The 26,489-nt window shown below is 47.6% G+C and overlaps 9 protein-coding genes across 9 annotated transcripts; 3 read left to right on the plus strand and 6 right to left on the minus strand.

Moving 5' to 3' along the window:
- Positions 1–248: 248 nt before the first annotated feature.
- On the plus strand, positions 249–2,857 carry B0J16DRAFT_334856 (Cullin binding-domain-containing protein). Its single transcript, XM_046126997.1, has 5 exons — positions 249–697; positions 913–956; positions 1,743–1,822; positions 1,876–2,050; positions 2,134–2,857. Exons 1-5 carry the CDS (start codon positions 611–613, stop codon positions 2,567–2,569), a joined length of 822 nt encoding a protein of 273 aa, XP_045987183.1. The 5' UTR covers positions 249–610; the 3' UTR covers positions 2,570–2,857.
- Positions 2,858–2,875: 18 nt separating this feature from the next.
- B0J16DRAFT_334860 (37S ribosomal protein Mrp17) lies at positions 2,876–3,743 on the minus strand. The gene is made up of 3 exons (XM_046126998.1): positions 3,622–3,743; positions 3,538–3,569; positions 2,876–3,480 (listed from the first exon to the last, which is right to left on the minus strand). Exons 1-3 carry the CDS (start codon positions 3,643–3,645, stop codon positions 3,180–3,182), a joined length of 357 nt encoding a protein of 118 aa, XP_045987184.1. The 5' UTR covers positions 3,646–3,743; the 3' UTR covers positions 2,876–3,179.
- Positions 3,744–3,845: 102 nt separating this feature from the next.
- Positions 3,846–5,403, minus strand: B0J16DRAFT_334863 (squalene/phytoene synthase). The gene is made up of 2 exons (XM_046126999.1): positions 5,087–5,403; positions 3,846–5,037 (listed from the first exon to the last, which is right to left on the minus strand). The coding sequence occupies exons 1-2, from the start codon at positions 5,215–5,217 to the stop codon at positions 4,074–4,076; spliced, it is 1,095 nt and encodes a 364-aa protein (XP_045987185.1). The 5' UTR covers positions 5,218–5,403; the 3' UTR covers positions 3,846–4,073.
- Positions 5,404–5,577: 174 nt separating this feature from the next.
- On the plus strand, positions 5,578–12,108 carry B0J16DRAFT_300928 (SNF2 family N-terminal domain-containing protein). Its single transcript, XM_046124576.1, has 5 exons — positions 5,578–9,002; positions 9,052–9,091; positions 9,837–10,644; positions 10,738–10,900; positions 11,394–12,108. The coding sequence occupies exons 1-5, from the start codon at positions 5,620–5,622 to the stop codon at positions 12,067–12,069; spliced, it is 5,070 nt and encodes a 1,689-aa protein (XP_045987186.1). The 5' UTR covers positions 5,578–5,619; the 3' UTR covers positions 12,070–12,108.
- Positions 12,109–13,446: 1,338 nt separating this feature from the next.
- Positions 13,447–14,403, minus strand: B0J16DRAFT_316945 (uncharacterized protein; the record flags this gene model as incomplete). The annotated part of the gene is made up of 5 exons (XM_046125346.1): positions 13,447–13,571; positions 13,699–13,733; positions 13,805–13,921; positions 14,040–14,070; positions 14,343–14,403. The coding sequence occupies 5 exons, from the start codon at positions 14,401–14,403 to the stop codon at positions 13,447–13,449; spliced, it is 369 nt and encodes a 122-aa protein (XP_045987187.1).
- B0J16DRAFT_334872 (uncharacterized protein) lies at positions 14,097–15,527 on the plus strand. The gene has a single exon (XM_046127000.1). It carries the CDS (start codon positions 14,595–14,597, stop codon positions 15,408–15,410), a length of 816 nt encoding a protein of 271 aa, XP_045987188.1. The 5' UTR covers positions 14,097–14,594; the 3' UTR covers positions 15,411–15,527.
- B0J16DRAFT_334873 (Lactonase, 7-bladed beta-propeller-domain-containing protein) lies at positions 15,528–17,175 on the minus strand. The gene has a single exon (XM_046127001.1). The coding sequence runs from the start codon at positions 16,864–16,866 to the stop codon at positions 15,685–15,687; it is 1,182 nt and encodes a 393-aa protein (XP_045987189.1). The 5' UTR covers positions 16,867–17,175; the 3' UTR covers positions 15,528–15,684.
- An 898-nt stretch (positions 17,176–18,073) lies between these two features.
- Positions 18,074–20,143, minus strand: B0J16DRAFT_75059 (concanavalin A-like lectin/glucanase domain-containing protein). Its single transcript, XM_046134425.1, has 3 exons — positions 19,825–20,143; positions 19,337–19,774; positions 18,074–19,223 (listed from the first exon to the last, which is right to left on the minus strand). Exons 1-3 carry the CDS (start codon positions 19,928–19,930, stop codon positions 18,370–18,372), a joined length of 1,398 nt encoding a protein of 465 aa, XP_045987190.1. The 5' UTR covers positions 19,931–20,143; the 3' UTR covers positions 18,074–18,369.
- A 2,275-nt stretch (positions 20,144–22,418) lies between these two features.
- On the minus strand, positions 22,419–23,968 carry B0J16DRAFT_75105 (MYB DNA-binding domain protein). Its single transcript, XM_046134426.1, has 6 exons — positions 23,794–23,968; positions 22,951–23,464; positions 22,822–22,902; positions 22,683–22,766; positions 22,592–22,625; positions 22,419–22,534 (listed from the first exon to the last, which is right to left on the minus strand). The coding sequence occupies exons 1-6, from the start codon at positions 23,865–23,867 to the stop codon at positions 22,509–22,511; spliced, it is 813 nt and encodes a 270-aa protein (XP_045987191.1). The 5' UTR covers positions 23,868–23,968; the 3' UTR covers positions 22,419–22,508.
- Positions 23,969–26,489: the final 2,521 nt, after the last annotated feature.

The following is a 26,489-nucleotide window of genomic DNA, read 5'->3' on the forward strand; positions in this document are numbered from 1 at the left end:
CCAGCAGCAAGAGAAATATCCTCAGGCGCCAGATGAATCGCCCAAGAGTCGATTTAGAGTTACATTGGACAAATTATTTCGTTCCTTATGCTCTCACCAATTAATCCTTTTAACACTTTGACGGCATGACGGTAGACGGTAGTATGGATATTGAGGCTGCCTACAGTGATTAAGGCATTCACGAATAAGCCCCGCTCATCACCTAACGTTACCTACAAAATCCAACCCCACCATCAGCTAAGTTCGTAGCCTTGTCGCATCCGAACCTAGGGAAAGCTCAACCCCTCCATCTGCACTTGCTTCGTCTTGAACCTGAACTTCTACCTCTCCGTTCCCTATATTTAAGCTTGCTACGCAGGCTCAACTCTGGCGATCTACGCGATCTTAACTGGCCAGCCATCAAGATACATACCGCCCCAGCAGTGACAGATTTGTCAGAACAAGAATAGTCATCACCGTCCGATTCACGGCTGGCTAGATACTAAGCCGTATTGCATTTCCATCATCCCGACCGACGGACGTTTGACTACTCGAAGAACCAAAGCCCACGACCCGACTCGATATACGTTTCAGAACCCCAGCGATCCCTCTCGGGCCAAGATTGTTCAAGATGCCTCCGCCATCTGCAAACCAGCAGAAGGTGCTCATCGCCCAGTTCGTATCTCTGACTGGCCAAACCGAGCGACAAGCCACCCGCGTACGTCTTCCTCATGATCGCTTCTATTCTTCCTTGGGATCCAGTAGTCGTCAGTCCTGGATACGCATGAAACTTATGACAATATGACGCTCTGCACAATCCGACTGGGGCCACAAAGCGTAGCGGTTCGGGTTTCGGTGGTGACACCGCTTGGACCAGAAATAGCTGGATCATGATGCAGTATGAGGATGACTGTGCTAACTTTAGTTCAATAGTATCTTAAAAATGCGGGGTTTAAGCTTAACGAAGCAGTTGATGCGTAAGTTCTCTCTATTCAATTACTCTCTATACTTGTCATGATATGCATATGACCCCCGACTACTGCCATCCGACTTCCGCTATGGCCCAATACGGAAATTTCTGTATCGAGCATCCTCCGGCCGTTGTTTGCCAGTATCCCGTCATGGTGGCCTGGTCCACTACTGCCAGGCTCAGTTTGGATACACTGCAGAGTATGACCGACAGAGACACCGATAGCTTGAGACAAGGTTACTTGGAGTAGCTGGTGTTAGTGAGGGGTTCTGAAGACATTACCTCGAAGACATCTCGTTCCCATGCCTATATGGAATTCCCGACTATTTCCATGGGCCATTGGATAGCTGGCATCTATGGCCAAGCCTGTACAAGCATTCTTTGTTCATCATCCTCATAACACAATACTCGACCCTGCCATCCTGACGGGGACTCTCATCCACCTGACACCTTGAGCCCATACAAGTCTTACACCATCGCAAGCCTGAGAATGGGGTGGAGAGGTGTGAAGAACCGTATTTCGACACATATCCCTATCTGGTCTGCATCCAAGAATAGCAATGGCAGCACTGACGGGCCTGCATCATTCTATCGAGAAACACCCACAAAGCCATCTAGGAATTCATCGTTCCGGTACATTGCCTCTATTCATGGAGCAGATAATTCATGCTGTATAGCGGCCGAGTTGGCCATTGCTGATGGGTTCACTATCAAGCCATGGCCGATACATTGCTTGACTTTCTTTGCGAATTTGGCCTGTCATCAATGAACGACACTAATATATGTGGTATAGATACTTTGCGTCCAACGGAGATAGCAAAGGACCGTCACCATTGGAGACAAAGTTGGATTCTTTGTTTGACCAACTGCAAGGTATGTATCTTCTCAACTGTACGTCAGGCCTTTAGGCTTACACCTTCAATTAGATACCAAGGATGAAAAGGACAAACTCGAGATTGATTCCACAATGTCCTATCTCGACGATAAGTTGAAGGTCAACATGGAAAATGCAGAGTTGCTTGTTGCCCTTGAACTTGTTCAAGCTCCCGCGGTTGGAGTCATCACCAGAAAAGGCTACGTTGACGGCTGGAAGGTGGCCGGGTAAGTGCTGACACTTGAACTGCGAGCATCTCATAGAGATGGCTTAGCTTCCTTAGTGAGATTCATTGCTAAGTCTGAAACAGAGCTGGGACAACACACCAGGAGCATGCTGCCCACATCCGGAGACTTATCAAGTCCCTTTCTTCTGATCAGGCCCTTTTCAAGAAGGTCTACAGACATACTTTCGTTGCTGGACGAGAGACTGACCAAAAAGCTCTCAGTCTTGAGACGGCTGTCGTATATTGGGACATACTGTTCAAATCCCCAGGCATGGAATGGAAGACGGCAAACCACAACTGGCTTCAACTATGGAAGGATTTCCTGACGGCAAAGTGGACCCGTTCAGTCAACAAGGACATGTGGAACATGGCCCTTGAATTTGCTGTCAAATCACTCTCTGATGAGTCATTGTCATTCTGGAACGAGGATGGTGCCTGGCCTAGTGTTATTGACGATTTCGTGGAATGGTGTCGCGAAAAGGGCATCGGTAAGGCCGATGGAATGGACGTCGACAACTAGAAGACCGATAGTCCAGTGGAAAACCAGTTGGGAGAACCACACCGGCTTCGCTCCGAATCTCCTTGATTCCAATACGGAATAAGCGCACATAGAAGGCGTAGATTGCGACTCTGGTTTGATTCTTACATACGATCTCAGAGGGCACATCGTTCAGACGCCAACCAGAGATACAGATAGCGGGCTGCGTTTCTAGATAGGACAGCGTTGACCAAGGGCACTCGGGCCATTGGTGTGGCCGCGATTGATGACTTATGATAGACATGTAGCAATAACAGAAAGCGTATCCAACTGCTGCGTATCCTTGGTCTTGGTGTTCTTTTTTATCTCGAGTTCATCTCCAATAACATGAGGCAATATCATCAAATGCAAGTTTTGAACTTCTATAAATTTCATTTAACCGTGATTGCTGCTATCTTTTAGGCGCAGCATGCCTTTTATACACGGCATTGAGTGATGCCTGAGCCGAGGACTAGACTCTCTTCCAAATCATATAGTCCTTGTTCCTCATTGAGTTCCCCCTCATATCATACAACATGCCATTTCTCTCTCCTTCACTGTTGCCATTAGACTTGATTCCGTTCCGTTCTGATGCCTAAAACCCTTCTCTTCTTTATGCCTCGCTGCCTGTCGTCTTCCACTTGGGTGGACCGAATCTGGCGAGGGACTCAAGCTTTCCGTCTCCCAACTTGACATGTGCGGCACGAATCATACGGGGTTCGAGACGCAGTGTGTTGCGAACATCGTGGTGAACCTTTGCGGCGGCGTCGTATCGCATGACGAAGTAGTGGCCGTGGGTGTGCTTCATTTGATGGACTGAGATGGGCTTGGGTAGCGAGAAAACACCCCAGTTGGCGAGACCGCGGACGACACCGCCGTTCTTGAGGACGAGGGAACCGACAGTTTGGGCGATTCTGTAATAATTAGTTTAAGGCTCGGTATCGGTAGATGGCTCGATGTTGAAAACGTACTCCTTCACCTCTAAGAGGCTGCCCGGTCGAACCTGTTCGCAGTTAGTTCGTGCTCGATTATTAGGGAGGCATTGGGTTGCGGACAATGGCAATTAGTTCGTAGAGCATCTTGGTGATGGCATCTACGATTAAGATAGTAATGTCGCGGATTCGAGATTGAATTCGCCGTCGCTGGAGACCCGATGAATTTCTGGCGGATCTCGAATTTTGTATCCCGAGGATTAGCCACTCCGTCTCGGCGGCGGGAGCTTCATGACAAGTGGGGCATAGTTTATGCATGATCACTCAAGTCCTACAAGGCTAAGGGTGTCAGAATAAAGTAGTCTAAATACTCCTCTGAACTGGCATAAGATAACCAGGTTATTTCGTCATCTGCTCTTAGCGATCAGTTCGTCTGAGATCTTGATGTGACTATCATACATTTTGAGGATCTCCATAATTGAATTATTAATGATCATATTCTATGCATTGTTTTTCTATAGTACAAGGTTTTATACACCGAGAATAAATCTCAGATAAGTCGTAATTGGAAAAGCTTAGATCCGCTCCTTGGACAAAGCCTGCCAGATGCTCCAGGGCAATTTCCAACCTGATGTCTTCACAGCAAATGGGTTGAAATCGGCTTGCTCAAGGCGCTGCAAGTATTGAGCTGAGGGAATGGCTTCTAGTAGCACACCGAAACCTTGGCGGATTTCGTTTATTGTGTCGCTTCCCTCACCATAGAAATGTTCGCCTTCACCCTGGTGCTCAAACTCATGACCGGGGTCTTCACCAGCTTTGAGTCTCTTGAGCATTTCTCGGGCTGTGATAAGATGATCGTTGGCTCGAGTTGCAACCTGGAACACAGCATCTTGTAGACCAGGCGCATTAGGCCCTTGTCTGAAGACTTCCTCCTCCTTAACTCCAGCCTCAGCCATAGCGTCTAGCGGAAGAAGAATTGCAGGCTCCCGCACGGGAGGAACCTGCCCAGAAGGTGTGTTGACAGGAGGAGGCGGTGCTGCTAAGACTGGGATTCCACGTAGGATTGCGGCAATGCCGCAGGCTTTTCCGATATGGCTGGCGAGATGATCGACGTGCATCGATCTGAGTGGTAGAGACGCTAGTGTCGCATACATAAGAGTCGAATATGTATTCTCAGCATACTCTTCCAAACTCGCCAAGTTGGCAAAAGGTCGATTGGACATGTGCTTTTCTCTTGTTTTTATTAATCTGGAGATCCAGAATTTAATCGACTTCTTGGTTGAGCTGCCATCGCGGGCCTCAAGATCCTGCAGACTCTTGTGTAAGAGAATGCAGATGGGCTCGCGAGGGGGACGACCCGCGAAAGTGTTGTCAATGGACTCTTGCCAGAACTTCATCCGGAAGGATCCAATTGTAGGGTTAGAGACGAGCTCAGGGAGACGGACGAGTTCAAGGTTGAGGGTGCGTAGAGCGGCATAGGTATCTTGAACCGGAGAGGGAACGAAGCGGCGGATGAGATGAGCATCATAGTCGCTATTTCTAAAAAGGTATTAGAGCTTGTTCGAGTTTAGGTGCGCCATTGACTCACTGTAATTGTGTAAGGCAGTATCGTCGTGCGGATTCAACATCAGCATCAGTGATATAGGTTCGCCGACATGTTCGGGCATAGGCAAAGCCTCGAAGGCCTTGGCCTAAAACTCTGGGACGATACATAAACATGCCAAGTCCTCAAAACCTATAGATTATTTATAGATTCTGGGAAACTGTTTTCGCTTGAAACTGATGGAATTGACCTTTGTATAACGAACATTGAGGTCTGGCGACTTATACAGGGCCACCCACATGTATCGGATTTCCAATCGCCATGGGGAAATTTTTCATGACGTCGAGCGTTCGTTCGCCACAGCATCAGCCACATCAATTAACACGAAATGACGAGATGGAGAGATGGAGAGATAGAGAGAACCACTTAAACACGGGATCAGGTGACCCTTCAACGCGCTGGTCGCGCTTGCAGGGGTTTTGTCGCGTCTCCCAGAAAGTCCATTACATTTCAGGAAGGGCCATTACTTGGGAACACCAGATTCTGGACCAAATCTTCCATGAGTGATCTTCTCAAAAATGACTTTGACTTTCGAAAATGACCATCCAGATGATCATGTAGATCTACAACCTCCTACCAAAAGACGGAGGTTTTCTGCCAATCCTGAAGAAGCTTCCTCAGATCCAGTTGCGCATGATAGCTCCCCACTACCGCCACCAAGACGATTCTTTAAGGATGAAGACGAAATCAAGCAAGAAAACGAACAATTAGAAACAATAGTCGAAAACCCGAACGATGAACCAGCGGGGTTATCTCCTACAGAGGCTCCGGCACTCCAACAAGAGTCATCCGTATCTTTTGACCAGGAAACATTTGAGGCCTTCATTGGCGACAAAATCTCGGCCGACATTCTTTCTGCGATAAGAAGCAATTGCGGGAATGACCTCGAGCGAGCTGTAAATATGTACTTTGATGGAACATATAAACAGTTTATGAAGAAACCGTCAAGGTCAGCACCGTTGAGACCCGCTGCCAACTCAATTCGCTCCCCAAGTACCTCCAATGAACGAAAACTCCCCATACAAACCTCTAAAAGAATGCCAAACGAACGATATATAGGCGCTTTTGGAGTTGAGGGGTGGGCAACACGAAGTGGGACGAATTTGCTAAAGCATGCCGACGTTGTCAAGATCGAACGACAAAAACGAGCACCTCAACCTGCAAAAGGCAAAGGAAAAGCTGGACCCGTCACCCCTTCGAGAGGTTTCGGAGCTGCTGCAAAACGACAGGATGTTATCGTGCGCTTTACGACCCAGGACGGAACAGAAGTTGGGCGACTGTCGAGAGAAGCGGCGAGCTGGGTTTCAGCATTGATTGACGAAAAGATATGCAAATTCGAGGGAACTGTCGTCTACGCTCCCGAACGACTTCGAACAAACGATACGGTCTACCTCCAGTTGCGATGCTCACTTCTCAACTCTGCTTTCTTTAGCCGAGCGTTCCAGCTAGCTGACGATAGATCAACTGCCTTCTTTGAACAAAGCGAGACAAACGACGAGAAGACACTTCGTCTGAGACAAGTGGCTTTAGTTAAGCTATTCCAGGAAATTAATCTACACCCTACGCTGACGAATTCCGCTACGAAAGATGGCCGCAAAGGATTGCTCCAGGCTGCCGAACAAGACGAGGAGAAACAAAAGGACGCCGCCAAGAAAACGAATGGGAATGGAAACGGCAATACTAAGGAAGCGAACTCGTCCCAATCCTCTGACACTGAAGAGGGAGAAGAATTGGAGCAGGATCAGCTTGATGCGTTGTACAAAAAAGCCCAGTCTTTTGACTTTGACACCCCTGAAGCGGAACCAGCAGATTCCTTTGCCATGACACTTCGAAAATACCAAAAGCAAGCGCTCCATTGGATGATGTCGAAAGAGAAGGACGAGAAGGGTCATCGGGAGCTATCGATGCACCCGCTTTGGGAACAGTACGATTGGCCATTGAAGGATGTTGACGAGAACGAGTTGCCCCAAGTTGAGGGGCAGTCGAAGTTCTACGTCAACCCTTATTCTGGCGACCTGTCACTTGACTTCCCAGTACAAGAACAACACTGTCTGGGTGGTATCCTTGCCGATGAAATGGGTCTCGGCAAGACAATCCAGATGCTGAGTTTAGTTCATTCGCATAGGTCCGAGGTTGCTCTTGAAGCTCGCCAATCAGCTGCTGCACTTTCAAATGTGAACCAACTTACAAGACTGGGCAAGAACTCAGAGTCGGTTCTTGATGCGCCATGTACAACACTGGTGGTCGCGCCCATGTCGCTGCTGTCCCAATGGCAGAGTGAGGCCAAAAAGGCTTCCAAGGATGGAACGATGAAGGTCGAGCTATACTATGGCAACGAAAAGTCGAGTAACCTACAAGCACTTTGTTGTGCGTCCAACGCAGTCAATGCACCCGATATTGTCATCACTAGTTACGGTGTTGTGCTATCCGAGTTTAGCAGCTTAGCTGCTAGAAATGGGGACAAGAGTTTCCATAATGGACTCTTTTCGCTAAAGTTCTTCCGCATTATCATCGATGAAGCTCATCATATCAAGAACAGATCTTCCAAAACGGCGAAAGCATGCTATGAGATCTCAGCCACTCATCGCTGGGCACTGACCGGAACTCCCATTGTGAACAAGTTGGAAGATTTGTTCAGTCTTGTCAGATTCCTAGGTGTAGAACCCTGGAACAACTTCTCATTCTGGCGGACATTCATCACTGTACCTTTCGAGTCTGGAGACTTTATGCGAGCTCTGGATGTCGTGCAAACCGTTTTAGAGCCTCTTGTGCTCCGGCGTACAAAGGACATGAAAACGCCCGATGGCGAACCGCTTGTGCTCCTGCCGCCTAAACAAATTGAGATTGTTGATGTCGAACTGTCTGAGACAGAGCGAGACGTCTATAATTATATCTTCAACAAGGCTAAAAGAACTTTCTCACAAAATGTCGAGGCGGGTACTGTCATGAAGGCCTTCACTACAATCTTTGCTCAGATTTTACGTCTTCGGCAGTCATGCTGTCATCCTGTTCTTGTCCGCAACCGTGACATCGTGGCAGATGAAGTTGAGGCTGGAGCGGCTGCTGATGCAGTTGCCGGGCTTGCAGATGACATGGACCTTGAGTCGCTCATCACCTCATTCACAGCAGTGACAGACGAAGCGTCAAAGGAGTCTAATCAAACCTTTGGAGCCCATGCACTGGAACAGATCCGTGATGAGGCTGAGAATGAGTGCCCTTTATGTTTTGAAGAGCCAATGAATGATCAGACAGTGACTGGCTGTTGGCACTCGGCGTGCAAAAAGTGCTTACTTGATTATATCAATCATCAAATTTCCAAGGCAGAGGTGCCTAGATGTTTCAGCTGTCGCGAGCCGATCAACAAACGAGACTTATTCGAGGTTGTTCGCCACGATGATGATCCTGATTTGATGTCGAAGAAGCCCAAGATCAGCCTACAGCGGGTTGGCGTCAACGCTTCCTCGGCAAAGGTAGTTGCGCTAATGTCTGAATTGCGAGCTTTGAGACGAGAACATCCCAAGATGAAGTCTGTGGTGTTCTCCCAGTTTACCTCTTTTCTGAGCCTTATCGAGCCTGCTCTCACACGTGCGAACATCAAATTTCTTCGACTGGACGGATCAATGGCCCAGAAAGCTCGAGCAGCGGTACTTCATGAGTTCACTGAGCGGAAAGGGTTCACGATACTTTTGCTTAGTTTACGGGCCGGTGGTGTCGGTCTGAACTTGACGACAGCTGGGCGGGTGTTCATGATGGATCCCTGGTGGAGTTTCGCGGTTGAGGCTCAGGCCATCGACCGAGTGCACAGAATGGGTCAAGAGTCTGAAGTACAGGTTAAAAGATTTGTGGTCAAGGAAAGCGTAGAGGAGCGGATGCTCAAGGTCCAGGAGCGGAAGAAGTTTATGTGAGTTCTATCTGTGACAAAACGAAGGGCCCGGCTAACAAGAAAACAGTGCTACCTCTTTGGGTATGATGAATGATGAAGAGAAGAAGGTTCAACGCATCGAAGACATCAGGGAGCTGCTGAGCTAAGTGAGCTATTGCTGAATTTGCTATGACGAGTTTGTTGCTGCATTTTGCATAGCGGACATGATGACAGCAGTAGGGATGCATTCAGAAAGGCGTTTACAGACATAGACGGGACACGAAAATAGCATATACGGTTTGCTACGAGGCAGCCTGGTCGCAATAATAGACAAGCATGGTATGCCATATTATGATGGCGTGTGGTTGGCCATGTTTTGATATGGGATCAGAGAGTATCAGCATCTGATGAGCAAGCCTGACGAAATGCCAATCACGACAGTAGGGAAATTCTAAAATATAATAAAATTCAATCATACTGACTAGTCAGACCTTTATATGATGAGAAACAAGGCGATCATTAGGTACAAATTCTTGGTCATCACTATGTCTCAGCGCGGTCATGTTCCTGCATTGCCGCCTTTGGCGCGTGACCCTGAGCCTAATAAAAGTATCATCTACGGTCTCAACCATCACGAACCTGACACGACTCACCTGACTTGGTACCTCATGAGTTGAGTAGGACTCTTTTACCAAGTCAAACAATCTTGGCGTATTTAAATAGAAGAAGGGCCGTCGGGTGGCTGCTGTCACTATGTTGGTCTTGTGTCACAGAGTATACATAGACAGAAAACTGCATTATTTGCAACACCAGCTTGTTTGCCCGACTGACTAGCACATTCATTATTTTTGTTTTCCCTTCTTTCCATTAAAGCAATCCTGCTGTATTTACATCCTGGATCATCTTTCGTTCAAGTCTGGCGAAGTCGAGGGATCAGGCAACAACGTTGCTGCAGCTCACGACTCGATTTCTCAAAAGGACACAGCTATTGAACAAGAACCTCAAGAAGAGCTCGAAGAAACTCAGGTCGGCGAGATAGAAGAGGAAGTAAAGTCCTTAGCCAGAGACAAGTTCGAAGACGAGTACGACAGCGACGACGAACATCATCTTTGCTCCATACTCCTGTACTTTATCTCTAAGACTCTTCTGAACCATCTAAGAGACGAACCGGAAGAACCACCTATGGATCGCTTCGCCGAGCAGTTCTTCGGAAAGCAGGATCAGTCTTCTCGCGGTCGACTAGCACAGGAACCCAGTTTCATGGAAACATTCGCCAAAAACCTGGCCAAATCTGCTGCAAAGTCCGCTGCCAAACGAGCCATGGGCCAGACCTCCTCTGAGAAGCGAACCCGCGATTGGGCTCGGGGTACTAGCAGCAACCAGATCAACCCTGAGGACTTTCGAGGTGTAGCAGAGTTTGTGATTGGTATGCTGAGTAGCAACAAGAGTGAACGAGCCAAGGGTGAGGATGATCGGAAGAGGGATAAGAAGAGGAAGAGAGATAAAGAGAAGGATAGAAGTAGAGAAGCTCCGAGGAGTAGGGATGTTGGAGACGAAGGAGAGAGATATGGGTCGGATAAGGAGAGGAGAAAGAGGAGGAGACAACGTGTTACTTTTGCAGAGCCGTACTATGATACTCGTCAAGAAGAGGCTTACTATCCACCACCCTACGAGCCACGCCGTCGCCACGATCGCGGTCGGGAACGAGAGAAAGAACAAGATCCAAGCCAAAGACAAGGTTACAGAGAAGAACAAGATCAAAGACCGAGCCGAGGCGAAGAAGACCGCGAAGACCGCAGACGTCGTCGCCGCCAACGTCGCTACAAGCGAGATCTGGATCTCAAAACGCTCAAGACAGAGCTCGAAGCCATGTCCAGCACCATCATCTCCCTGAACGCGCGTGGTGCTCAACATCGCGACTGTGAATTCTATGATCGGTTTGTCAGAAAGGGCGGGAGGCTGCAGGATGTTATTGGAAGCACGTTGGGTCAGATCAGGGGGTTGCAGGAGGGTGATACTGAGGCTGATGAGCGGAGACGGAGGAGGGATGATCGAAGGAGGGAGAAGAGGTGATTTCCTTGAGTACGTATAGATTAGACGGTTTGTTTGGTTGTTTGTATATGGCAATCTTCTAGAATGTATTTTGTGTTACAATACGCTTGGCTCTTATATACCGACGGATTGGTATTGTGCAGATGTTTGACCAAACACCCGCTCGTAGCGAACATGGGAGCAAAGGCGATATACGGGTGTTTGTGATGATTGACAAAGGTGTTATGCGAAGTTGATTGCTGAGTGTATCATGTATGAGGAGTGATACCTCATGGAAGGCTCTCGTGGTTGGTATATATATATTTCTTCACAGCGCCATTCTTTTTCCTCGTTATTTTAATGAAGTCAAGCTCTTGCAATAAGCTGGAATACAGTCAGTATGCCTCTCATCAACTTCATTCGAAATAAACAACTATCCTGTGCTTCATGCTTAGCTACTGCCAGCATGACTCAAATATCAAGCAAGTTGCTATCATATAAGGCTATCAACAGCACCGACCCCGTTCTACCAAGAAATCTTCACCAACTACACCGTCGAGGTACGAGTCCCGGAATAGTGGGAATAGTAGTCGGGTTGACGATACTGGTCACCATAATAGTAGCTGTTATGTTCATATGGAACTGGAAACACTTCAAGCAGTCCAAAGCCCGACAGGACGAAAGACAACAAAGAGAGCAACACCAAGCCCATATTGAAACACATACTCATACCCGTCCTCATCACCATCGTCACTCCCGCCGACGCCATCGCACAGTGACTCATCTCAACACCGATCTCGAAGAGAACCAAGAAAGCCTCGACTCGGAGCAGGAACAAGAGAATCAACATCAACATTTCCGACATCATCCAAACTGTCGACACCAACGACTATACCATAGTCGAGATTCCCCGAGTTGGGGTCCACGACGACCTGAGCCTGTGCTTCATCGCTGGGCTTCACATCGAGGGGGGATTCCCGTACCGAACGAGATGGACGCGCCTCAGATATATGGTGATGGAGGATGGGAGAGGCCTGGTTTATTTGGACAGAGGGAGAGAGCTGCTTGTGTTTGAGGTACATTTGAGAGGCGCACGTTGGAGTTCAAGAATATGGGTCAAGATGGAATGAACTTTTGATGGATTCTAGGAACGATAGACTGTAGAATACATATGACACTATAGAGCATCACGCCAGTAACACGGCTGCCAGTTGCTAAAGAAAAGAAAAGACGCTATTACACTCAACAGAGTATGTATGAAACTGGATGATCTGAAAAAAGAATTAGCATTCTATTCAACGTCAACAAGCAAAGCAAAGGCATAGAATGGCTTACCAAAAGGCAGCAAATCCATCTACCCTCCTTTGCTATCCATCCGCCGGTTTATCTTTAGGCGGAGCATCATCAGCAGGAGGAGGAGCAGCACTCGTATCTGAATGTCTCGAGCCTCCGCTACTAAGTGACTTGTGCCCAGTATGCCTCCTTTGAGTTTGGTGGTGATGATGATGATGATGCCGATGATGTTTCTTTCTCTTCGGGAAAGTGAATCTGGCAGATTTATAGTAATAGTACAAGAACGTGAAAACAATGGCCAGGAAGGCAGCAAGAGTGAAGCCTACAATGAGACCGATCTTGATGTTATTATTCTTGGATGGATTATCAGAGAATTGCCTCTTTGCATGGCTTGTTGAGACCTGAGTGCATGAACTGTAAAGAAGCTTCATGAGTGGTTGAATAGTGAAAACGTTGGGTTGAAGGGATCCATGGTCTTGGGTATCAGCCACGGAGACGTGCAGATGGCGCGAAGATAGTGGGATATACATCCTTGAGCCAGCAATTCAATATAAGCAATTAAAGAATAGAATATGATAGAATAGAATAGGTATTTCTGAAACATTAAAGTGCAAAAAGGCGTCGGCGACACCAGTAAACAATCATTGTGCAAAACAAAAGATGCTCATCCACTTGGATGAGGCCTCAAGATAGATAAATAGGTATTCACCACTAAGTCGGATATCAGGCAGAAATCTCAAGCCATATCAGTAAAGGGTAAAAGGAAGAGAGCGTTCTTGAGTAACCGCTGAGGATGGTAGTAATGCATATGCCGCTGCAGCCCGACGAGATGTAGTGGCTCGAGGGTCAGGGTAAGACGTGCAGACATGTTCCAATCATTGCGGTTTGAGGCGAGGATTTGTGTATGGGTGAGAATGTTGTGTAATGTGAGTTTTGAGGTGAGATAGCGAAAGGGGAGATATGGATATCATTTAGAGCAGTATAGAGGTTGGTAGTTGTACAGAATGAACATGTATTTGACGATAGTCACGGGAAACAATTGTACAAGTTACTGGATAGTATTAACCAGATATATATTAATGAATCAGTGTATCCAGCTCATAAAGTGAATACATGAGCTGAACATCTGCTGTGGTTAGTTGAGTTGGCAACGCATCAATCAGCCATTGAGGCATTTGAGCAACATCCGGTTACCAATCGTACGACACCATTGAAAAGTACGTGCATCTCTGAATAACACATGATTGGGTGCTCTATCAAGTGCAGCCCGTGGGGAAATGTAACCTGGTGATATACAGTACAGTATTATACCTAGGTATACCATGTAGAAGCTAAGCCCAGCAATGAAGATCACATTGCTTTTTCTAAGCCTCAACTCAATGACATACAGTCCATAAATTAATAAACTTACTCACCTCACTCACCTCACCCTGACTAAACAAACCCCTGCCAGAGAGAACAGGACAGAACAGAACAGTCAGGGGACGGAGCAAGCGAACCGCCTCACTTTCACTTACACAAACACGACAGGGCCATGACTCGGACTAAGTTCATCGCTAAAAGGTACCGACAGTTGCATCATTACGGATACTTGAGTGAGGTTCCCACTCGGAAGCTGGGGAGGTTCGTTCCGCCTATAGTCTGTGATAGCACCGACTAGCTATGGTGCAATGGATCCGCCCTATCTTTAGTGTAGGCGATCACCGAACGACTGACTAACTAATACTACTGACAGTGACAGTAAGTACCTACATATCTTGAGGATCAGTTGTAGGGCGGCATACTAAATACGCGGATATAATATGTATACAAATTCCCTATAAATAATCACGAGAAACATCACTTCAACTGGTGATAATCACCAGACTATTGGCCTCGGTTATATCGTAGACTAATCCACTGCTGTTAGTAGCTATCGGGGCCACTTCATCCATGTCCCGTCCAGTCTTTACGAGTCAAAGCGCAATTACATACAGATTACCGAGACCTGCCATTGCCCATTGCTACAGTACGGTACATACAGTACAGCAAACCCCCTCACTCATAGACCCAGACCAAGACCCAGACTCAGACCCAGACCCAGAGAAGACCCAGAACCCAGGGGCCTCATCGACATTTTAAAGACTGGCCTTTCTCTTCTTCTTTTCTCTCAATTACTTACTCTCTCTAATCAATCACTCAATTATATGTCTTTAATCTCCATTGCTCCACTCATTCTGAGGTTACCCCACGTTTCTCTACCACCACCACGATACAGTATATCACAACCCTGGGACTCAACTCCTACTGAGTCCCTTACTCACCAAAATGAAACACAACAACAACGTCAGATTACTCGCCGTCCTCACGGACTCAGAAACGGACGAAAAAAGTGAATATCGCTTCCTCGTCGATGACACCCACGTAAGATACGTTACTCTGGACGGCGGTCTCATCCCCCCTAAAGACCGCACCTACGAACCTATCCTCCTCCCACAGCTCCCCGTCTTTCCACCCGGAGACTGGAACGAAGGTCGGGTGGGTAAAGATGGACACACGGGGAAACCGTTCTTTTGCGAGACAAGAAGGAGTAGCTTGCCGGGGATTGGGAATGTTTGGCATGATACCATGATCGATCATCTCGAGCTGAGGCAGATTGAGCGTGTAAGGCAGACGGTTTCGAGGGTGATGCATCCTAAATTTAAGAAACCAGTGTTGGCCAAGTTTGCGCAGTTTCCTTGGGAGATTCCTTACTTTGCTGCCGAGACGACTTCCTATGAGTGGATTCACGGCCGAGGCATCGGACCCGAGTTTCTGGGGCATGTCCATGAGAATGGAAGAGTTATCGGCTTTCTAGTCGAGGAAGTGCGAGGTGCGAGGACCGCTGAGCCTGAAGACTTGGCTGCTTGCCAACATAGTCTGCGCAAGCTGCACGATTTGGGAATCTTGCACGGAGATATCAACAAACACAATTTCCTCATCGGAGCCGATGGTGAAGCTGTCCTAGTGGATTTTGAGACAGCGCACAAGTGCTCAGATCCAGAACTACTCGACGAAGAGTACAGGCATGTGAAGGAAAGATTGGAAGACACGTCAGGGCGTGGCGGAGCAGGAATGTCAAGTGATTCAAGTTTCTCGGATTGAACTTGATGAAAGAAAGAAAGAGGAACAAAGGATCACAGTATTACATGTCTCTCATTTACGAATTGTTTCACATAGCGGTTGCTTATTTTTTGATACCAGGCTTTCGGAAGAATTGAATTGAATTGTCAATTGACAAATGCTATAAAGAAAATGCTTTGCAAAAACTATCATGCCCTTTAATTTTCCTAGGGCAGAGCTGGATATATCCTACAAGCCCAAGAAACACCAAAAGCGCCATTGAAAAAGAAGAGAATACATTCACAGATCAACTTATTTATGCGATCTGCTGGACGAACTGAGGTCCGAACTGAGGCTCGCCAAACACAGAGCCAGGGAGGCTACCGACAGGCTTCTCGACAAGCTTGCCATCGGTGCCTCGCTTCAGAGCGACGAGGCCGTTGGTGCCGTCCTGGTTACCGACGAAGATGTGCTTGGCAGCCAAGCTGAAGCTCATCATGCGGGGAAGAAGACCGCCAGAGGAGACAGTATCAGCGTAGGTGAGGGTGCCACACTCGGCGATGGTGAAGCGAGCGATAGAGTCGGTCTTTTGTCCGGAGAGACGGTTGGAGATGTAGATGTCCTTGTTGTTAGGGGCAAGGAGGATCTCGCCAACAGCAGCTTTCTTGATGTCCTTGGCAGGAGCATCCTTGCCATAGGTAGAGATAGATTGTTGCTTCTTGAAGGACAGGGTGTTGGCCTTGTAGGTCACAGAGTAGACGATGGCCTGGTTGCTCAGCTCACAGGCGACGATGTAGTGAGTAGCCTTGCCCTTGCCACGAGGGTAGAAAACACCATGGCGAGGACCACAACCGGCATCGACGGGGATGTTCGTATCCTTGAAAGCATCGCCCTTGGAGTCAATGAGAACAATTGAGTCAGTGCCGAGATCATTGACGGCGAAGTAGCGGCCTGAAGGGTCAAGATTGGCCTGGTGAGGGTGAGGAGAAGCCTGACGCTCCTTGTCAGGACCAAGCTTGCCAGGAGAATCGATAGTCTTGATGAGCTCGAGTCCGCCCTTCTCAACGTTCCAAACATCAATGGTACCGTTACCATAAGCAGCACCAACCATACGAGTCTTATCAGAGTTGAACTCAAGGTGCACTACACCAGTGCTACCAGTCTTCTTGGTCTCCATCGTAAGGGAGTTTTTCTTGAGATCAATCTTGAAGAGGCGCAGCTCGTTTGAGTTCTCATCGACGGCGTAGACCAAGTTGGGCTTGGCAAAGGCCATCCACGAGTTTCCGCCCTCAATTGTCTCATTGATCGAGATGTCAAACTTGCCCGTTTTGGGGGTAAAGTCGGCGACGTAGATGTGACCAGAGTTTCCGAGGAGGATGCGAGCAGGAGAAGAAGAGGCCGAGGCCGAAGGGGCGGGGTATGAGCTGCGAGCAAACTGGGGAAGGGCAGAAGCTGAAGCAGCGAGAGAGGCCATGAGGCCAGCAGAAGTAAACTTCATAGTGTCGTTGGGTATCGTTTTGGTTTTGTTCGTTTCAGGTCGTGATCTTTTCGTAGATAGTATGATATACAATATCAATCGGCAGTCAATGTCGAGTTGGGTATCAAGTGAAAGTTTAGAACAGATGAAAAGATGAGGAACCAGTCCAATCTTTTAAGTAAGAGATAAGAAATAAAATTGATGAAGGGAGGCTGAATGCGGTTCAAAGGATTTTGTCTCTGTTGAGGCTGTGAGGAAAAGGGAAACCCAGTAGGGATGATTGACGGGATATATATAAACCTCTGAACAAAGTAAGCATCAGCCTCAAGAAGGGGAACAAGGAATGAAGGACTCTAATCCATGTCAGAACATAGAGAGAATCCTCCATTCACTTTGTCAAGCACATCCTTGAACAGACAGATTCAGTGGAGGCGCAGCGTCATGATTGGAACAGAACCAACGGCAAACGCCTGGAATAGATTGCTTTTTGGCTGATCCTTTGGATGATCCAGGGGTAAAAAGTTAAAAAGCCCGCTGTAGCTGCCCGAACAAGGGGCTGTGCAACACAAGCATTGCATCCGTATGGATAGCTGCAGTGACTAGAGCGAACAATCAGAGCATCCATAGGTCACTTGTAGGGCTGTTCACCACTGGAATGACAGCCACAGAGCAACTGACTATAGTGGCCCGGGCTGTAACATGAAACGAAACAAAACGCAGTACTGCAAGCCAACGGCAATCCATCCTCCAATCAAATACCTCAGGTTTCACCAACGCTCCTCAAGGGGGCGTTTAAGTGACAAGGCTTCGCAGCGCTTAGATGCTTCGCGTTTACAGAAATCTGCCAAGGAGCGGAAGGATTGGTTTAGAAGCACTTTCAACCATATCCATGAGGCTTTTTTATTCCGAGACCTTAACGATGGTATGTTCTAGGTAGGGCTGAAATGATTGACCGCTGCGATTAAACTCGAGCAGTCCAGTCCAGTCCAGTCCAGTTCTTGTTGACCATAGCTTCTCATGAGTCAGGACAAAGAATGAAGGGAAAGACAAGGACAGGCATTCATGTTAAAAAAGAATCCTTCGGGTCCTACCACATGACAATTGTCAGATTTTAGTAGTATGTCATCTTAACACGGATCTTCTCATCATGCCATGACGCCCAACAGTGTCACCGAGTTGTCAGCCACAAACTTAGATATCCATAGATAAATCCATCAGTATGTAAGACCAGGTGATCCGTGATTTATAATAAATCCATCCTGCCACCACTGCATAAAAAACCACATATTTTAAAGAGATCAATTGCCATGCAAAACCCATTTACCATTATCATCCCTCTACTATCGAAATGTACACTCGAGAAAGAAGAAGAGAAAGATTACGTACAAAGTCTCAAAGCCAACGAAAATGCTAGAGGAAAGGCGCAGTGAGATGCTATATAAAATAAAGGGCGGTGAGAGAGAGGATTCAATGGGGGCAGGAATCGCAAGGACGGACAATCAGACAAACACCGAATGCTGATGACTACAACCAGAACAGGGCTCCGCCTGCAATGATGATGGCCAAGGCACTCGCGCCATTCCTTGAGCCGGCGCTGGAACCGCCCTCCTGGGAAGCGCTCTTAGAGCCTGACTTGCCGCCGCATTCTTGGTTGAAGCTGCTGGTATCACAGTTGGTGGTGTCAGCGGGCTCAGTATCATCGTCACCCTCAGGGTTACCCTTGGGGGCGCTGCCAGAGCCTGAGCTACTGTCCGTTCCGTCGCTGTGGTCGTTAGCCGGGGCGCCGTTAGAGCCACCGGGGATAGTAGCAGGCTCATCGTCCTCGTCGTCATCATCATCCTTCTTTTTGTCCTTGTCCTTGTCATCGTCCTTGTCTTCCTTCTTCTTCTCTTCCTTCTTCTTTCCCTTATCCATATCCTCACCGGAAGCCATCAGAGAAGCAATGGTATGACGCTTGTCACCGTCAACAATGGTGTCGTTGGTACCAGCCTCGTTGTTGTACCAGTAACTTTTTCCGTTATTGGTGCCAGGAGCAGACTTGGCGTTGTAGCATTCAATCTCAACATCAGAAAAAGCAGAATAGTAGTAACCGCTCTTCTGAATATCAGGATGGTCCCAGTCGATAGGGCCTCCTGCCCAGGAGACAGTGCCCTCAGCGTTACCCTCCTTACCGCCAGGCCATAGCGAAAGCTGAACTCGGGAGGGAGTCTGGGGGAACATGAAGTTCTTGGAGGTGTCGTTCCAGGTATCCTTCTTGTTCAAGGATCGACCCATCTTGCCATCAACCCACCACTCGATCTTGTCAGGAGTCCATCGGATTTCGTAGTCGTGGAAGTTAGCAAAGGTATCAGAGAGAGTGATGTTTTCCGAGTTCTCGTCTAGCGAAATTGTTAGCCATCCATTGTCAAGTATCACATATTGATCACGTGAGTATTCCACGCTGTGTCACAAACAAGGGGCTACCTTGTTGTACGACCTGGGAACAACTTACAGTTGGTGATTCCCTGGAAATAATAATTTGTCTGCGCATCGCCGAGTTCAGTGCCAACAAACTCGTAATCGATCTCATCCTTGACATCAGAGAAGAGAATGAAGGCAGTGATAACACCGGCGCCACGACTAGTCTTGAAACGAGCCTTGACATTACCATACCACATGTAGACGGTGGAAGACAGAAGAGTACCGACACTGTCCTTGGGCATGGTAAGAAGAACGTTGTCATTGAAGACAACAGGCTCACCCTGCGCAACCCAGTCGGCCTTATCAGAGTCACCCAGGTACTTGCCGATGTCGACAATCTTGTCAAGAGAGTTCATCTTCATTTTGCGATCCTGGCAGACGGGAGCAGGAACACAAGATTTGAGAGAGAAGGACATTGTAGGATCGCAACCACCAAGGCAGTAAGCGCCGACACCACACTCGCCATAGGCTAGAACACGTTAGATTTGATAAATCCGTGAGTGTGCGGAGGATACATACTAGAGCAACAAGGAGAGTCCTCGGGACAATGGCTGCTGCGCGTACACTTGACAGCAGCGACAGAGCTGACGCCCATAAGGGCAGCGAGAACAAGAGATCGCAGCATTATGAATAAGAAATGGTCGAATAAAAGATGTACTGATGCGATTCGGTTCGGATTAAGAGGCGTTGATACGAAAGCGCCTCCGAATTAACGGTTCGGTATTAAGTGTTGTGAGGTAGCGACGGCTGTTTTGATCCAGTAAAACGACAATCAAATAAGAACAGACCCAGCAAGCGAGCGACTTGGGTTGTTGTTTTTTTCGTTGATTAAGATGAATGCTTTGATAGCGATCGTATTGGTAATAGAGCTCGGATCTTCTGCGAGTCTATGATCGAGTAACCCGGAAAAAAGGGTGCTGGAATGCGGTCCGAGCAGTTTTGCGCGTCCTCGATCCCCGAAAGATAACCCTTTTTCTCCCTTGACTTGAAATCTTTCTCAAAGAACGTCCTTCTAAACGAGAGCAGAAGAAGCGAGCGCTGTCGAGAGAAATTATCGCGCAGGTTTTTTTTCTCGTGCTTCTCTCGGATCGGTGATCGGTCGATTGGGACTCGTTTTGTGTGACAGCGAATGGAGTTGAGTAAACGATTGATAAGTTCCACCGATACTATCTTCCTTTATTAACGAAGAAGGAAGACGGTAAATGATGGAATTAGGCGGACAGCAAACAAGGAAAAAAGACGAGTATCTACACACGCACACGGACGGAGACGCAAGAGAGAGAAATCCGGGGAAGGAGGAGGAGGGATTAAAGATGGATGGAAAGAACTGTACCAGACTCGGACTCAGGCACTGACCAGCGTCGACTGACTGATTGCTTGCTCGCCCCTCTTGCTGCGTGCCGAGACTCCAGACCCAAAGAGACACAGACCAGACACAGCAACACCATTTTCGTTTAGATGCACTGACACACTAAACCACTCTGGAGATAAGACACTTCATCCACCCAATCACGTCTCTCTGTTACCCAAATTTGGTGATCGGTTCGTCTGCGATCACGCGCCTCAGACCCCCCGGCTACTACTACTAACACTAACAACAGCTAGCCTGACCCCTGATTATCCATCAACAGGCGATGTTACCTTCTGGTTGATCTCTAGAAGCACCTTCGTATAGCGACAACGGCTTAAATTGATGCAGATTTATGTAATTGAGGCTATGCCCTAAGTTCTTTGTTCAAGACGATTGCGCAGCGTTCTCCCTTGCTTTCTGCGGGTTTTAAAGAATGTAAATCATGTCTTGGTATCCGTATTCCCGTTGGGACCTGAATCTCCTCGCCCATTAACAGAGTTCAAGCCAACGATTGAGTTTGTCTTGATCGTCAATACCCGTCGTCGTATTCCATAGTTGCAGTAACCATCAAATTGTCACTTGCAAAGCACTGTTTTCTTATATCAAATTTTCTAAACAGTAGTTTTCTTATCAGACCATGACCAAAGACCGTGCATGAACACAATATCACCCCAGATTTCAGGTCAGAGATTCATTATCCCTGCTCATGACAATACGTACCGCCCCCTTCATTCCGGTCCAGTTTTCCTCTTCCTACCGAATATGTACAGCACTGCTTTGTACCCATGTATACTCTGTACATACAGTATCCGTACACATTGCTGGTACTTCACTCGACCTCATGTACATGCATACTGCAACTAGCAAAACTGTAATAAATCGACGTTTTATAACCTTCTAGCGTCCTTCGACGCCATCATGCATCGCCGTTGTCACTTCTACCTCTCACATCTCATTCTTCTGTCGCACAACACTCTCCCGCCGCCACAAATCCCGCCGCCACAAATCCCGCCGCCTGACAGGTACCCAGTAAGTTAGCCATTCCCATGTAACACCCTGTCAGGGAACACTCAAAACATGCCATATCATTGATCCTGGTCAGTCTGTAGGCCTATCAAACACCTATCGCCATGACCCAACAGCTATTAGACCTACCTGCTGGACTGCCCATGTTCGAACGAGTCGATTAAGAATCGTAAACGACCAGTCCAACTGTCAAGTCTTGAGTCACATATCCTAATGTCCACACCAGTGCCAGATTCTCACCCATCTATAAGTATTCACAATATATACATAAACACATCACTCCTTCAAAGGATCATTGTTTTACGTGCGCAAGGGTTCAACTCCAGGCATTGGGGTATAAGTAATCAAACCTAAAACGAACAGTCTCCTCCTCTCACCAAGGCAAGAAGGGAAAAGAGAAGAGAAAACAAGCAGAAAGTAGCCGTCGTCTTCACCACTCCCCGTCTCAAAACGGCTTCATCTTCCTCTCGAACATCCTTCATCCATCAATATTACACCAATACCTTTCTGCACCTGTTCTTCCATGTTTTTCCTCCTTTCCGCGCCGTATCCATTTCCCAACCATAACCAGTCCAAAAGAGTGGTAACAAAGCTGTCTGCCATGTCTCATCAAAGGCTGAGAAAGAAGTCCATAATTAACAAACATTAAACAGTTTCCCGGATGTATCCTATGCAGACGCCACTGCTGATTTTTATGATAGTTTTGTTGTTTTCGCCTTTTCCCTTTGCTGTAGATGTCGCATTGGGTCACCGCAGTTGTAGCGTTTCGGGGTCGCTGAACTGTGCTCGGGTAAGACTTAGATGGAGTCCGCTGCGTCTGCTGCTCCTATCTTTTGGAACTGGCAAACAGGTCTGTTTATGTTAGTTAAGTGAGTTCTTCTTGTCAAAGACGAAGCTTCGTAGTCTTACCGGGGAAATGCTCCTTGGCATACTGCTCACAAGCCTATTTGAGAATATTAGCATTTCATGTTCCATGTTACTTCTAAGGTGAGTGTTTTACCTTGGCAGGCTTTCCGACCTTCGTCCCAATGGACTTCCACTTGTTGTTCTCGTACTCCTTAATTGCATTCAATAACGCTTGACTCTGATGAGGGGGAGGTCAGCTTGGTTGCTTAACGGTCGGTGCGAACAGTGATTACCTCGTCCTCAGCAAATTCGGCATAGTGCATGTCCTTGTACCAATGCTTCTTGACAGATCCTTCTGTACGAGTGGGGAAAGTCTAAATATCTTAGCATACAAGTCATGTAAGTCAATACACAGTACTCACTTTGGCAATTTCTGCCCAGCTGTTGCCAGCATCTCGCATCTGCTTCAGACGAAGCTCTTCTTGCGGTGTCCATGGAGTGTTAGTTCGGCTCTTCTTGGCCGGTGGAGGCGCAATTGGTTGTGCATTCGCATCATCTGTTGGGGCTTGAGCCGGAGGTTGGGGGACTACTGCTTGTGGTGCAGGCGGAGCTGTTGCGGGTGGTTGAACTTGAGAGGATGTGACAGGGGCTGGGGGAGCAACTGTAGCTGGAGGAGGAGCGGCAGAAGGTGCTGGGCGCTTTCGCTGCCGACCCGCGGGAGCCGGCGTAGGAGTGGGCGTTTGCTGGGGCGGGGCGGGACCATTAGGGGGCTGCTGGGGAACATTCATAGGAGGTTGAACAGGCGCCGGATGATGTTGCTGCTGAGGAGGTTGCTGCTGCTGCGGTGCCATGTTAGGCTGAGGAGCGCCGTACTGAAATTGCTCCATTCGATCATTGCGACGGTTCAAGTCGTTCTGGTATTGTTGGTGAGGGTTGCTATCGTGGCATCTTGATTAGCGATTTTGTCTTGTGGTAGGACCTTTATGAATGGGTAGTGATCAATGTCCACAACTGTAAGCGTTCAATCAATTCCGAGTGAGCAGCAATCTGGCTGCGTAGTTGTGCTTTGATGGATGAACAGCTATGAGGTGGGCGGAGAAGCAGTGAGTCAGGTCATGAGACACGATCAAAGGCAATGAACGTGGACCGTAACAGGGCAATGATGATCGAGCGATGTATGGCAGTGAAATACTTGGCCATGTAGCAGGCAAAAGGTTCCCAAAAGACAATAGGTACAAAGCGGACAATTCAAGGACAATACTCACTGCATCTCATTTGGTTGATGGGTTGAGTTGGAGTAAACATACTCCGGGACAGGCCCGACTTGCCACTGCTGCATGATCTAATGAGATACAAGTATTAGTGCTGAAGACTTTTAATAAATGACAACAAGCAAGCAACATCATGTCCAAGTCGTGAGACGCTGACGCGACAGTATTGCGATACAAGACGACTTATGATGACTCTGACTGGTACGTATACAGTACCAAGGTGGGTCTGCAACACGCGCAAGCTGAGAGTGACGCGACCAGGGTCTGAGCTGAACTGAACTGAGTTGCACCATTGCCGACATCATGACCTCGATGATAAGAGGATATAGCTCCAGCGTCGCTTAAATGATGCGACATATCATGGTCAGATCTACTCGTACGGCATTGACGTTCTAGTCGTGTTGCGATACGGTAGTGGCTCATGGGCACTAAAATGTCCGACAAGACGCGACGGCGCAGGACGCGAGAGGCCCTCCAGAAAATTGAAGCTTGGACTTGAAAATCCAACAATGACGCAGGAATGAAAAGACATTTACTCACAGGCAAAAAAGAAAATCGACAATGACTGTATAGTCAAAATATGTCGATGGTAGGTATGTCGGACAGCAAGAGGTACAGGTATCGCGCAACGATTCGTTACAAAGCTGATACAAACAAGAGGTGCGAGTTTCTGAAAGTATTCGAGATGTTCTTTGCTGGTGAGTGAGCTAGGGCGTAGGGGAAACCCAACCTCGTGTTCTGGTTGGTAAGAATCAGGATAAGATAGGGTGAGATGCTGTCTTTTTTCCTGTCTCCACGCAAGTACCGACTAGTCGCTGTTTCTGTTTCCTTATTTTTGTCTTGTTGTTCACTTCTGTGTGATAGCTGGAAAAATAATATTGTGGTCAGTAGAGGCTTCAAAACAAATTTAATTAAATCCAAAGTTTAATGAGGGCTTGCTTTCAAAGTCTTTGTAACCGAGTGCAAGTCATATGCCTTACAGCAACGGTACAATGGGTGGCCGAGGCAAGTATAGTGAGTTTGGACGCCCCGTTATTTTTGGGGTGGTTGGAAAGACTCGGACGTGGAAAGAGATTGGTGCTGGGGCTATGACAGGTACGGCAAGGCAGCTCTAAGCCAGACAAAAATGTGTACGCGTAACGTACTGTACATGTGCGATGAGGCGCGAATGTGCGAAAGAGGTAGCAAATAGATGGGATCAGAGATAATGTGTCCAAGAGTGACAGGTGAAGGGGTACATGGATGAGTGGATGAGGTATTGATCAAGTTCATTGAAACTTAGACAATTGCCGTATCTCAACTCGGCAACGGCGGAAGATACAAAACGCGCAACCAAAAACATGTACAAAGCTCATGCCAGAAAAGTGAAGAGAGAATTATGAGTGAATGCGAGATGCGGGTGATGATATTTGCTCTGTATATGAAAGTATAGAATGAGATACTTACTTCAGTAGATAAGATAGACCGCAGGGAAGTATGCAAATGCGCGTCTCGTTTGGTAGGCGACAGTGACGACACAAGCAGACGAAGCTCTTGCTCACTGTGGTTTTTCTGCTTGTCGCAGTTGATCGTAGTTGAACAAGGTCAGATCCAGGTGTGATGCAGATACAGTGGATCCACAGCTAGACAGCTTTTTTGATGGGTGTATTTGGTTTGGTATAGAATTGTAGAGGTAGTAGCCTTGTAAGAGGGATGTACAATCGATACCTCAGATCCGTTCCGTCAGATCGAAGGGGTTTGAAGGTGGATTGACAAGAGTAAGGGAAAGGTCTGGTCTGGTCTGGTCTGGGGAAGGGCGACGATGGATGGTACTTCGAGACAAAGTAACTCGGGCAGGACCTTGGAAGTCGCTGGGACCTGGGGAGAGGGGAAGGTGGTCGTGGTTACCCTTTTTTTTTTCTGTGGTGGAAAGGGGAGAATGGAATGGGCGAGAGGAGATGGGCAGGCGCGACTGAAAGCTACCGACCCATGTTCTTAAAAGCGGGCAGCTGCAAGTCCGTGATGATAGAAGGTTCTTCTTGACAAGCCACTTCGTACTGTAAGCATCGGCCTCTTCAGGCTGATTGCTTACAGTGTGTATAATCATTTCTGATGTACAGATTTGGCGAGGAAACAACGAGAAAACAAGTACTAAGGAGGTACGTGCTCAAGGTCCCCGCTCGCTAATGCCAAGGTCGGCTTTTGTTTGGTCAACGAGTTGGTTGCCAAGCCACCGATTCTGATCAAGCCTCAAGCCTCGTCAATCAAGGTTGGTTATCAGTCATTCAAACCAAGGATTGAATTGCGATATCTCATTGATATCATGAAATCTCGATTCCTTCTCATCTTCTCAGCTCATCTCTCATCTCCCAGCTCAGCCACCTTAATCAGCCAGCCAGCAAGCCCCCATGTCCTCTTTTGAGTCATCTTTGTCGACTCGACCTTGACAAACAATGTCGCTTATGTGCTTATCCATTAGTCAATTACTCGAGTGACACAATCTCACGATGCTATTTGAAGCGATCAGACAATGCATGAATCCCTGTCCGGTTGATCGGATTTCACTCTTGTCCATCTAATATCAAGTAGTCGTGGCCCGGTATTATTTTATGCATGCTCTTGATAATTCATGATGGCTTGACAATACGTGTTATGTTGCGCAGGTGTATCCGTCCGTACCTTAAGATAGCTGTCACGGCAATTCATTTGAT

Source organism: Fusarium flagelliforme, assembly GCF_020744385.1.
Source record: "Fusarium flagelliforme strain FIESC 12 MPI-CAGE-AA-0113 chromosome Unknown B0J16scaffold_2, whole genome shotgun sequence".
NCBI classification, from domain to species: Eukaryota; Fungi; Ascomycota; class Sordariomycetes; order Hypocreales; family Nectriaceae; genus Fusarium; species Fusarium flagelliforme.